Raw genomic sequence first — 13,243 nt, 5'->3', positions numbered from 1 at the left:
ACTAGACTAGACTAGACTAGACTAGAATAGAATAGAATAGAATAGAATAGAATAGAATAGAATAGAATAGAATAGAATAGAAGCTGGAAGGGACCTTGCAGGTCTTCTAGTCCAGCCCTCTGCTCGAGCAGGAGAACCTATACCATTTCAGACAAGTGACCGCTTAGACGTTGTGTGAACTCACTCGCGCTTGACATTCGAGCAGCGCCTCGTCTAATTCGAAATAAAGCCATTTCCCAAACTGGGCTTCTCAATCTCTTGCACGGCTTTCTGTCCGAAGAGACTCGCTCGCATTTCACACACCGTCCTCCAGGTCTTGCAAAGAAGCCGGGCGTATTAAAGCCCCTCCCGCTCCCTCGGAGTTGGGCTCGCGTTTTCTCACGTGATCAGCCCAGCTTCTCCATTGGAGCGCCGCTCTCCAAGTTGAGAGCCGGAGGGGGCGGCGGTGGGAAGCGGGCGCTCTGGGAAGCGCTCTGGAAGCCCACGGAAAAGGCAAAATGTTTTGGGGGGAGGGAGGCGAGCCGGGGAAAAGGGCAGCCGCTTGAGCGCAGCAGCCCAGATGTCCTGGGCCGCAAGAAGGGAAGCAGGTAAGTTGGATGTCCCGTTGCGCTTCTCAGCTTTGGATGGGAAAGTGCGCCCTTTAGCAGTTGGAGTAAAAATGAGTCACCCGTCTCTTTTTTTCCTCTTTATCCTTCCTTCCTCCTCCCTCTCTTCTTTTCTTCTTCTTCTACTCTACGGCGATTCAGGTATTTCCTTTTTCATGTCTCGGTTTCTCTATATTCATATTAAACTGATAGTGGCAAGCTTATTCAGTAGTAAATCGTAGGATGCTCACTGATGTTCACTTCTGGGGAGAGAAAAAATGCACCATCAGTTGCAATCACATATAACTGTGGCATTCTAAGGTCTGCAGCGTGACTTTTTTGAGAGTCCTTAAACATCAATTTAAAGCAACTTCTGGGACGTATTTTTTAACTGGAATTGATGCATCTCCGTTTCTCAGACCGAAATCCCCTTTGCACGCTTGCAAAGCGTTAAAGTCAAGGGATTGTGCTTCCAAGGAAACGTGCCTTGGACTTTGCTGTCTCAGGATCAATCTGGGCTTATGCAGCCAGAGGTATTAGATGATTTTTCTATTGCCTGACATAAAACTGTAGTACTCTGTGCAGACTAGTTATTAGTCCTTAGTTTTACAAAAAATATATACATGTTTGTTATTTTCTTTTACTGATGATTATAATTAATGAGTATGATTAAAAGATGCATGAATGGAAATAGACATTATTGACATTATCTTCATTAAGCATCTAATGGTTTCTAATTGGGAAAAAAAATCACCTAATACAGGCAAGACACTTGAAAGCTTGGAAAAAGAATGGTTTGCAATTACAACATGCACAAAAGGAGATGGAGAATTGAACTACTAATTAAAAATAAATGAGCCAATTTTATCGGCACTTTAATGTAAATGCAAACTCTTCCTAGAGCAATAAAGATTATTGACATGTTCCTGCTCACATTACCAATAAGTGAATCCCTTTATGTTTCATAGGGCTTACTCTCCATAAGTGAGCACAGGACTGCAGTCTAGTTAAGTTCCATGGAAAGAAAACTGTCCTTATTACAGAAGAAATGTTAATATGCTCCAAATTAGGTCAATGGCCAATGCCACTGTTCAACTATGTTCCAGGAATTTTAAAGGAAATAATAGATATATTGGGAATTGAGTAATTATTGAATGCCATATCATGTAATTTTCTTCAGTAGTACTGTATATCAAGGGTAACATGATCCATTTTGTAGATCTCCTGCCTTAAAATAATTAGCCTGATTTTTCTGTATTTCTCTCCTCCCTCCCCTCATCATTATGCCTGATAATGAGTTCTTAAGAATTCAAAAATAATCACATACCATTTGGATTGAACTCAACTATGATTTTTGGATTCTAGACCCCTCCACTTCCTGCCCCAATCAAGAATATGATAGCTTTTTATAATTTTAGAAAGTATCTATTATTCATAATAATAATCAAGGTAATAATTGTCCATTTTGGTTAGGCAAGGAATAACCAATTGAAGGTATTTTAAATGTTTGCAGAAAGACCGGTGATGATTGAATGGCTGGTCATTTGCCAGAGAAATCTGACCAAAAACCTGATTGAAAATATAAAAGAGAACCATTCAGATGAAAGGAAGTACTTCCAGAGATATAAAAAGTACTTCCAGATGTATTAAAAACAAGCATTTAGTGATCTCAGCATCTGTCAACAAAAGCTCCAATGAAAACATATCAAAGCTAGGTGATTACAATTGATGATGAAGGGAATAGTGATTCATTGGCCTTTTTTTCTCCATCTTATGCATTCCATTCATATTTTATGTGTTAGATTTAAGACATTCTTGGAGTCGGGAAAGAAAAGGGAGTTTTTCAAACCATGGCAGATGTGAACCAGATGGGTATTTCAACCATATCTCTTAAGTGAGACATCACTCCATTCATTTAGGAAGACTCCGGGAAAGAGGATCATGACACTCACACAGATTCTGCCTTAATGTATTCACTAATAAATGAAGGTTGAATTACACTTGTCTATATTCCCAGAGTGTGTAATGTCAGCCTTTTTTCTGGACATGAATAGTGAGACTATCTGTTAATCTAACCTCCTTGGTCATAAGTTCCTACTAGAATATCAAGATGACATATACAGTATGCTTCCTATTTTTCATCACAACTGTTGTTTGGGGTAGATTGGCTGAGAATTAATCACCGGTCCAGAGTCACCTATAGAACTTACAGAGTTGAATGTCTATGGAAATTCTCAATCATCCAGGTCATGGTTGTCCCAAAGATACGTTTTCCAAAAGGCAACTGGACTTTCTTGTTTTGTTTTGTTTGTCTTTGAAAGCATTTTGCTTCTCATCTAACAAGCTGAAAAAAAACTGAAGAAACTTCTTGGATAAGAAGTGGTTTTTTTAAAAAAAGAAAGTCTAACTGCCTTTTGGAAAAAGCACCTTTGGTATTCCAGAGTTGAAGGTGAACTTGAACTCAAGACTCCCCTGAGTTGAATGTCTACATAAAGTCCAACTATGTAGGCTTCCTGTATGATTTAGAACAGCCTTGCCTGGAACCCTCCAGATGGTTTCACCCAGTGCAGAATGTGTTTATAGATGACCTTTTCAACAGCAATGGAAATTGGGAAATGATGAGGAAAAGTGCTGAGAATGAGAAAAATCTGGGGTTTACAACCACAGATGACCTTTTCAGCATCACTGAAAATAAAAAAGAGGTACAAAAAACCTGATAAATCTGTAGTTTAAACTGCAGATTTTTTTTTCAGTGTTGTTGGAAAAGATTCTCATAAATACTTTTATATCTGGTTGCTCACAGTTCGATGACTGGTTTCAAACATCTATATCCTATGCCAAGCACACCAACATTCTGCATTCACAAAATTAGGCTGAAAAATCTGAATATTTTTGTTAGAAATTTAGTACACCTTTCCATTTGTGTATACACACACACACAGAGAGAGAGAGAGAGAGAGAGAGAGAGAGAGAGAGAGAGAGAGAGAGAGAGATTTAATATTATCACAAGCTGCTTGTATGAGGGAAACAAAGACATGGAGGTTGTAAAGATCCAGAGTTTAGTGTATTTGGTACCTCCCAGATATGTTGGTCTTCAACACCAAATTGGGAAAGATTGATGACAATGCCCTTGATTTTTTTATTTATTTGAATTTTTAATTTTCATAACCATTCTAAAGCCTCTGGGAGGAGGCTTCGTAGTATCCGAAGCAGAACATCCAGATTCCATCACACTTTTGTTCCATATAGTATTAACCTTGTGAACTCTCAAGCTTCATCTTTCCGCTATATATTCAAGATGGACAGTGATTGATATTTGTATGTGTTTGTACGTAAGGGTGTAGGTATATACATATGTTGTATATAGCATGTTTATACGTGTGTTATGTATGTGTACACTTTTGGGAGTAGGCAACAGAATTTCATTTTTAATGTGTGCCTGTGCGCCCACAGTAAAAAATGACAATAAAGATTATCTTATCTAAAAACAAAACAAAACTTGAAGCTTTCATAGTTTGGCATTAGTGCCAGATTCCATAATTATGTAGTGTAACGATGAATGAAAATAATGTGTGTAGTCCTGATCCTTAGAATATTCAGAGAAAAAAAATATTTAATTTTGTTCCTTTAACTCCGGAATCAGTTTTCATCATTAACTTAACACTTTTCTCCAGGAGACCAAAAGCTGCTGCTGGAGCTAAAGGATGAAGTCACCTCCTTGCTGCTTGTCCCTTTCTTCTGGGGCCTCTGGAGAGGAATTAGGTGAGAGCACATCCTTTGATTCTTTGGAATCCAGTGTCTTCTGTAGTGACGAAGGGCCTGGATCTTTGCTACAGCATGTAGCTCCATCCTTGGACTGCATGATCGTCAACGTTGGAGGTGCCCGCTTTGTGCTTTCCCAGAAGAAGCTTTGTTGCTATCCAGATACTCGGCTGGGCAAACTAGCAGTAATGGTTTCAGCTGCCCAGGATGTTGCCTCCAGCCTCTTGGACCTCTGTGATGATGCCAACTTGATGGAGAATGAATATTTTTTTGATCGGAACTCTCAAGCATTCAGTTATGTCCATAATTATTACCAAACTGGCAGACTACATGTAATGGATCAGCTGTGTGCGCTTTCCTTTCTGCAGGAGATCCAATACTGGGGGCTGGATGAGCTCATGATTGATTCCTGCTGCAGGGACAGGTGAGCAATTTGGGGGCAGAAATCCATCAAAGTGGTTTAGTTAATTTGGTTATAGGAAGAAGTAAAGGCAAAGTTAACAAAGTTAATTCCTCTCTTGATCATCATGTTGTCTGTCTTTAAAAACAGATTAAGAACTATACAAATAAAGATTTTAAAAAACCCTGTTGATATTTCAGACTATGAGATTAATCAAGGGTGGGTTATCTTCACCCTTATTTCAGAAGTCCTTTGTGAGCAAGCAACGGAAATATTTGGTAAGAACAATCTATCCCTTTACCTCAATTTACTACTGGTATATAATATGGCTCCATCAGTTTTCTCCTAGAACTGGATCTTGATGGAAAAAATTATGTTCATCACAAGTTAAATTGTGCTGATATTGAACTTGGATTTGTTAGACTAGATCCATCTTTGAGTTACCACCTTCCAAAAATATTAAAAGTTAATTCTTATTCCACCTGTGAATTTCATTCTCCACCTGTTTCAATCGTTTACTTGAATTAACTACTATTTGTTTAAGCAGAAACTTCACATGGCTCACTGTAATAATATATGAGTAAAATAAAAGCAAATCTATAAATACAGTAAACAGCTATGGGGAAAATACCAACTTGAAACCAAATCAGTGTTGATATTTCCCAAAAAAGCAACACATAAAGAAACTCAAGTAAAGTCACAAAAATATTAAAATTCAGGGAATGTCCTCTGAAAGGCAAAAGCTCCCACTGATGAGCTGTGTGTAGGTGTTCTAAAGCAAATTTGGATGTTTGGCAGGGATATTGTCTTGATGAATGATCATCCTTTATTCCAACTCAAGTCACACAATGGTATGGTGTTAGTTTATGGCAACTCAATTTTTATTTCTCATCGAATTTATTCCACATTAATCCTTATCAGAACTTGAGCAGCTTGCAGTAGTAAAATTAGATCTGAAATTGCATATATAATATGGGTGAAAAGGATTCCCCCACATTTTCTTCCTCAATTTTGTGTTGCTTCTTCCTCACATCATTTTCAGTGATATTGTGGAGCAACCCATGTGATTAATCATAAGGTGTCTGTATATATTTTGATAAGTGAGATTATGTTGAATTACTTAAAGAATTAAATTGAATTCTTCCCTTATCAAGACTTGATTACATTTTTTGATGACTCTCAAATGCGGCCTGTCTCCATAGGGATAGCTTGGATAACTATTCACTTTTGCACTTCAGCTTCAGAATATATAATCTTAACATCCCACTTGCTATTCAAGTTGGGTGTGCTGTTGCTTGGGACTTTTCTTCCTATTCTTTCTCCAAAACTCATATTAGAAGTTACTGGTTCTCTCTCTTCAAGACCTCTGAACATTCTGTGCCTTTTTTTGAGTTTGGCTTGGCTTATAATGAGAAAGGATCCTTTGAGAAAATTAATCCAGTGTTCATTTCCAAAAGTAATCTTTGCCCAATTGTCTCCCACCAGTAACCAGACTCTAGTAATATTGTCTACCAGGGAAGTTCAGAAATAGCTATCTCAAAAGGTTTTGTACTGATTTTATATATTGACTTCCAGTATGTAATATTAATAGCTGACTGCTCTATGCAGGTACTTCAGAAGGAAAGAACTGAGTGAAACTTTGGATATCAAGAAAGATGCTGAAGAATTGGATGCCCAAGTTGAGGAAGAGGATTTCTCTGGAACTCTGTGTTCCACCACCAGACAAAAGCTATGGGAAGTCTTAGAAAAACCAGCTTCTTCTGTAGCTGCCAGGACTTATGGCACAATCTCTATGGTTTTTGTCATCATTTCAATTGCCAACATGGCTCTGATTTCAGTGGAATTGACCTGGATGCCAGCCCAGCTACTTGACATCCTAGAGCATGTGTGTATTTCTTGGTTCACAGGAGAATTTTTGTTACGCTTTCTCTGTGCGCGGAATCGGTGGCGCTTTTTAAAGAACGTAGCAAATATCATAGACCTTCTGGCCATTTTGCCTTTCTACATCACATTGTTGGTGGAGAGCTTACGGGGTGGACACAGCTCCCAGGAGCTGGAAAACATGGGACGTATTGTGCAAGTGCTGAGGCTGCTGAGAGGTCTGCGCATGTTGAAGTTGGGCAGGCATTCAACAGGTAAATCCATGTGTTGGGAGCCTCTCATTCTTCTTGGGAGACTTCAGGGAAGAGTGGGGGTGGGAACAAGGGAACGGATTAAGAATCTGAATTAAAAAATAGGTAAGATTCCCCAAAGCTGCTTGTTCTTGCAGTATTCCAATTCACCAATCTCAATGGTGCTTTTCCAAAAGGCAATTGGACTTTCTTGTTTTTTTTCCCCCTTAAAACATTTTGCTTCTCATCTAAGATGCTTCTTCCATTCTTAAGCATCTTTGGGACAACCATGACTTGGAGGACTGAGAATCTCCATAGACAATTCACTACTTTGTTTTGACTTCTCATTGGGATAGGCAATGCAAGCATTATTTTAATTCCCCTCCCCCAAAAAACACACTGTTATCAGAAGTGCCCTGAGGCTACACTTTTTAAACTAATTGGGAGGGACGGGACTATTTTTAGTGGAAATAGGTTCCACAATCAAGCCTTCAGATTATGGTGGGTTCAAATTTCAGCTGACACACCTATTTCTCTGAATTTATTCCCAAGAGAAGAAATAAGTAAGGGGTCCTTGGTATTCTCTCTTTTCTTGCAGATGTTTCAGTACCCAAGCTAGGTAACATCAGCAACAATAGCACTAGCACTGATGGTGTTACTTAGTTTTGATAATACAACATCTGCAAGAAAACAACCAAGCTACAAGAGCACCAAGCACCCCTCATTTCTACCCTGAGCTACAAATATTCCCCTTTATTGGTACAAGGATGTTGTCAGTAAAGATGGAGAATCACAAGCATTCTCCTGCTCAACCCCAAAAGGGTTTGAACAGTGAGAGCATTTGGAAGGCTTTCCAGCAACAAGCTTTTTGCAGTCATTTAATTTGGGAAACATTTGTCAAAGCCTCAATAGTTTGCCATCATTCCAATCAGCTCCAATTTTTCCCCTTCCTCAGAATGTAATAGCTTATCTTAAGGAAGATAAGTAGCACCAGAAGCTGCATCTCTTCCATCCAAAGTCTTGGATTACCAATAGTGAAAGGGAATTAACATGCATAATATAATGACATAGAGCCTTCAGAATGAAAAGCAGAAGTCTTTCTAATTGGCCACCTGTTACTTCTAACTGGCTTTTCTATATGCAAAACCTGTTCCTGCCTTTGCTCTCTGATCCCTTTCCAAATACTTTTCACAATAGTGTCATTTTGCTTGTTTCTCTGCTTCTAAGACAGACATGTCAAACTTGCGATGTCATGTGATGTCGCACAACATATTGGAGCTTTTTCTCCATTGCCGGCAATGGGGTGGGTGTGATTTCCTGGTGACGCATCCGGCCCATGGGCCGGGAGTTTGACACCCTTGTTCTAAGAGAATGAATGGTAATGAGTCTGAGGTAAACCTTTTGCCAAAAACAAACAAAACAAAAAAAACCCAGCACCTTTACTGCAGTATTAATTAGTCAACCTGCCTGCAACAATTTGCCAAATTAAGTAAGCAAATTAAAAAAAAATTAGAAATCACTTGGAATTAAAAATTCCAAAACAAGTACAGAGATTTGCGCTAAGGAAATGGGGTTTTAAAGGGTTAGAATCAGAAAATCATGACATCATTGGCAAATACAATTAAAGTATATCCAAAAAGTAGATACTATTAATCAGGAGGTGGGAATAGAAGGTGGGCATTGTTGTTCCTAAGGAAATATAAACCAATCAGTTGGTATCTTATCTAGCACAGTTGACTCTCACAACAAAAACAAATTTAATTTAAAAACAGACAATTTAATTTAACACCATCATTTAACTTACAATATATATTCTCTTCAGCCCATTTTCCTCTGTTAACTAGAATATGAAATCCAAAAGCCTTATCATATGTCATTTATCAGAAAAAATCCACAAAGGGTTATAATCTTAATTGAATAAGTCAACCCTGTATTTCTTCCATGTGCTTTTAATGATCCTGATCTTTAGCCTCTTCAAGTACAGATTTTGAATTCTTGTAATCTGTTTTTGTTCTTTCTCAAGAAATCTTTCAGAACTTTAACAGACTCTTTTGTATATCCAGCAAGAAAAGTTCTCTCTCTTTTCTTTCTTTCTTTTTTTTTTTTTTTTTTTGGTCACTTCTCAAAAAATCTTTCAAGACTTTAACAGGTCTCTTTTATATAGCCAGTAAAAAGAAAGTTATCCACATCTCTTTTGTGATTTAGTAATTGCATATCTTGTTTAGGCAATGAAACATTTGCTTCCTTACCATTCCACCTATCTATACTGGTAGAAAATGTCACAAGACTCAGTGATAGGATATTTTACTCTATCTTTTTTCAATTGTAATATTTTATTATCCTCTAGCTCCCTCTTGTGTCCACTATTGAAATCCCATTATATCTTGTTTTTACTTCAGAAAACCCAAACAATTGTAACTTCCCATGAGAAGGATTCAGTTAATTTAAGATTATAGTCCAAGTCCATATAGATCCTTAATCCATTATTAACTTTTCAAATCAATATTCTAAACATCATTTTGCTGTTTGATAAAAAACATTCTATTTATCTCCAATCTTTGAAATCATATTAAAGATTCTATCTCTAAGGAGAAGGCGACTCACCCAGTAACTGCCATAATGCTTATTGTTCCAAAGGGTCTTAGTATTTCCAAAACAATTTTTTTAAAAAAAGAAATTCAGAGTGATTAAAAGTTGAGACTCGATCAACAATTATGTCCTTTAAAAAGGCTATGTTCACAACTGTGAGCAAAGATGGTTCCTACCTCAACTTCCAGCTGTTGAACTCATAAGTTGACTGCAAAATATTGATTCCTGTGGTATAGTCACAAGGAGTCACATGGGCTATCTTCAAAACCTCTGCTTGATCCAGAAGGAATTTCAGCAGCCAGGAGCCTGCATCCTACACCAGTTCCACTGCATAATACTACCCTGCTGCCATGGTTCTCAACAGGAAGTCCCCCTCCTCTCCCAAAGGATAGTTATTCTCTCTTGGTTATCAAATAACCATGAATGGATGAAAATTTATTCTATGAGAACACAGCTATCAATAGATGGGGAGGTTAGGAAGATTCTTATTTCTTCTCCTTTCCAGCATATGAGCAGACTCATGCTGGGAAGATTTAAATAGCAAAAAGAAAAATGGGAAGATTATTGGTGAAACAGGAGCTCTTATCAACTTCTGGATAAATTCCAAACCAATAAGCAACTGTAAATATGAGCTAGCAGTATGATGCCATTATCAAAGGGCATATGAAAATGCAGATTATGCAAAAGTACTTGTATAGGAAGAAATTGTTTCCCCTTGAGCACTCTTTAACGCCTACGTATAATAAAAGTTGAATCTGTTTTTCTGCTTCAACTGCTAAAGCAGAATGTGGGAACTGATTTTAGTAATGTCAAGGAAACAGTGCTTTGGCCTTATGCGTTTGATAACCTGAGACATCTTGGGTGTTGTGGGCTTACTTTATTATTAAACATTGAGTGAGAACAATAAGGTGGACAACAGTAATAGAATTGTTTTGTGTTAGGAATTTGAGGGTGACGTGTATTTTTACTGTTTGAATTAAAAGAATGGTAGATTTCTTTGTCATTAACCATTGACTTTTGCCATTTTTTCTTATTTCAGTCGCATAGTTTTTAAAAAAGTGTGATGCATATTTAAGATTAGAAGTGAATGCATATGATTTAAAAGTTGTAAAAAAAAAACCTTACCATTAGTTTTTTATGTGCTTTTCCTGAGAAGATGTTAAATCTTTCACCTAAGAGCCAGAGACAAAGCACTTTTTTGATATTATCAGGCTCATGAATCTTTATGGTTCACTTAATAAGCCACCAATGACTGTAAAATAATAATTTCAATGAAGCCTTTTTATGGAGCTTCAACTCTAGACCTAGCATAGTTATGGAGTCACATATTCTGAAGGTTCTAGATACATCAAGTGCTTCCTTATGAAATCTGATCTGTGGACTTCCACTCCAGAATTTGCTTTGAATTCTGAGAGTTGAAATCCCCAATACTAGAGGGCATCCAAGTTGGAGAAGCTTAGGACTGACATTGACTTCAAGACAGCCTTCTTTTAATAGGGTAATAAGATGGATACTTTACATCAGGCATGTCATACTGCCGGCCCGCGGGCTGGATGCATCACGCCGAAACAGCGCCCACCCCATTGCCGGCAATAAGGAAAAAGTCCCAATAGGTTGTGCAATGTCATGTGACGTCGCAAGTTTGACATGCCTGCTTTACATGATACTTCTCCAAGTTGACATCCGTAGATGTGTCAAGTTTACAATTCAGAGAATTCCTAGCCAAGTTGGAGAAGGATAATGTAAAAACCCAATATATCTAGAAGGATCCAAATCACAGTGGCAATCTTCCATTTACTGCTTAATAGAAAAGATAATTTGATTGAATGAATGCCACTTTTTCCCACTCTGGTTCATTGATCAAGAAGAAAAGCAGTAAGAGGGTATCTTGCTAATTGAAATATTGTTTTATGTTTTAGGTTTGCGTTCCCTTGGGATGACCATTACACAGTGCTACGAAGAGGTTGGCATGCTTCTTCTTTTCCTTTCTGTGGGCATCTCCATCTTCTCCACCATAGAATACTTCGTTGAGCAAGGTATCCATGACACAACCTTCACAAGTGTGCCTTGTGCTTGGTGGTGGGCTACCACTTCCATGACAACAGTTGGCTATGGAGACATTAGGCCAGATACAATCATTGGCAAGGTGGTGGCCTTTATGTGCATATTATCTGGAATATTGGTCCTAGCTTTACCGATTGCCATCATCAATGATCGCTTTTCTGCCTGCTATTTTACCCTGAAGATAAAAGAAGCTGCCTTTCGCCAACGGGAAGCCCTAAAGAAGCTCACAAAGAATATGTCGAGTGACTCTAACATCAACATTAATTTGCGAGACGTGTATGCTCGAAGTGTAATGGATGTGTTGAAATTTAAAAGCCGAGAAAGAACAAGTACCAGGAGCAGTGCTGGTGATGAGTTTTGGTTTTGAATACACATGGTTACATACAAACACACACAAGAGTATGAGAGATGCCTAAGGTGGCAATAGCTTTAATAACAGCCACAAATGCAAAATTAATGGTTCTTTATTTTCCCCTGTGCAAATCTGCTTATCTGCTGAGCATATGAACAACTAATATAGTCCAAAGGTGTATTAAAAAGCAAAACAAAACAAAAAAAATAATCTCAGGATACATAAATGCAAATTATGTTTAACATTTTTCATATTTCATTAGAAAACAATGGAAAAATGTCTCCCAGTGGATTAATATTTAATTCTTTAGCTGTAACTCTTTTATGCTCATTCCATTATGAAAAGAATAAAAGATTAGCAATGTGTATATTGCTGCAGTGGTATGAAAGTAAAATAAAAGAAAGGGCCCGCTGACAAGCAGCATATTCTAGAAGTAGTAGCAAAGATACAGCAAAAAAATACTTACGGGGATATCAACATTGGCAGCTTTCTACTAAGCCTGTGTACAGCAATTCTTTCTTTGCTTCAACTAAATACCTTGAACAGCAGAGGTAAGGCTATTTGTGATGACATAATTCTCCATGGTACAATACACTTTCGGTTCCTGCACGAGTGATAACCTCTCCTGGCTACTGGAAGGGTGAAAGGTCCCAGAAGCAAATAAAGCAAAACAAAAAAGTAATTTTGCTTCTATCTATAGCAGCAAGAGAACTGAGTTCTTTCGTGAAGCAATTTTGAATAAATATATACCATTTGCAGCATTATGAACACTTTATCCATCTTAATTTAGAAAATTTAATTTAGAAAATCTTAATCTGTATAGTGCAGGAAAAAAGCTAAGGACAGTAACAGGCCTTCGGAGGGGAGGATTGTTACCTATTTCAATATATACTAATATTTATTTTCTCTGGTATGCTTCAAATGAGTTGGCTAAGAACCCCCCATGTACATTCTCATTCATAATCATTAGAGGTTGTTCTTTCATAATGCAGTTTTGAATTCCTGATCTCACTATGAGATTTATTGCTTAATTCTAGTAGTAACTGCTAAGAACCTAAATTCATAATGTGCTTCATATGCTTCATTCCCCTGTGCTTCACAAATAAATATAAGTTTTAACATGCCAGATGAGGTGTATGGAGGTACATGCTTGCCTGTTTAATGTAGATAGGAACAGAAATGACAATTCTGAAAGGAGCGTGTGGCTTTTCAAATAATGTGTGAAGGGAAAGGCACCATTCATTCATGAAAAGCACTAAGTTTTTTCTGAGAGCAAAGATGCAACTTTCCCCCCAAATCTTAAGCAGCTTCTTATGTGGCTTTCGATTGCATCTCAAAGAAGGTTTTTGCTGGATCCCAGTTTTATTTCCCAGTGTGTGCC

At 37.7% G+C, this 13,243-nt stretch overlaps 1 protein-coding gene across 1 annotated transcript; it reads left to right on the top strand.

Annotated features, from left to right (window-relative positions):
- Positions 1 to 471: 471 nt before the first annotated feature.
- On the top strand, positions 472 to 12,893 carry KCNV1 (potassium voltage-gated channel modifier subfamily V member 1). The gene is made up of 4 exons (XM_039354537.1): positions 472 to 587; positions 4,259 to 4,770; positions 6,355 to 6,881; positions 11,366 to 12,893. The coding sequence occupies exons 2-4, from the start codon at positions 4,289 to 4,291 to the stop codon at positions 11,875 to 11,877; spliced, it is 1,521 nt and encodes a 506-aa protein (XP_039210471.1). The 5' UTR covers positions 472 to 587; positions 4,259 to 4,288; the 3' UTR covers positions 11,878 to 12,893.
- The last annotated feature ends 350 nt before the right edge of the window (positions 12,894 to 13,243 follow it).

The sequence above is a fragment of the Crotalus tigris genome, unplaced genomic scaffold, assembly GCF_016545835.1.
Source record: "Crotalus tigris isolate CLP2741 ecotype Arizona unplaced genomic scaffold, ASM1654583v1 scf7180000018559.1332295, whole genome shotgun sequence".
Taxonomy (NCBI): Eukaryota; Metazoa; Chordata; class Lepidosauria; order Squamata; family Viperidae; genus Crotalus; species Crotalus tigris.
The sequence above is the reverse complement of the archived record's forward strand: the minus strand, read 5'-3'. Positions and strand labels throughout refer to the sequence as shown.

Excerpts from the sequence above, each read along its gene's own strand:
- KCNV1 (XM_039354537.1), top strand. The coding sequence starts at position 4,289 with ATGAAGTCACCTCCTTGCTGCTTGTCCCTTTCTTCTGGGGCCTCTGGA. Across the intron at positions 4,771-6,354 it reads GATTCCTGCTGCAGGGACAG|GTACTTCAGAAGGAAAGAAC; the intron begins GTGAGCAATTTG and ends TGCTCTATGCAG. Across the intron at positions 6,882-11,365 it reads GTTGGGCAGGCATTCAACAG|GTTTGCGTTCCCTTGGGATG; the intron begins GTAAATCCATGT and ends TTTATGTTTTAG.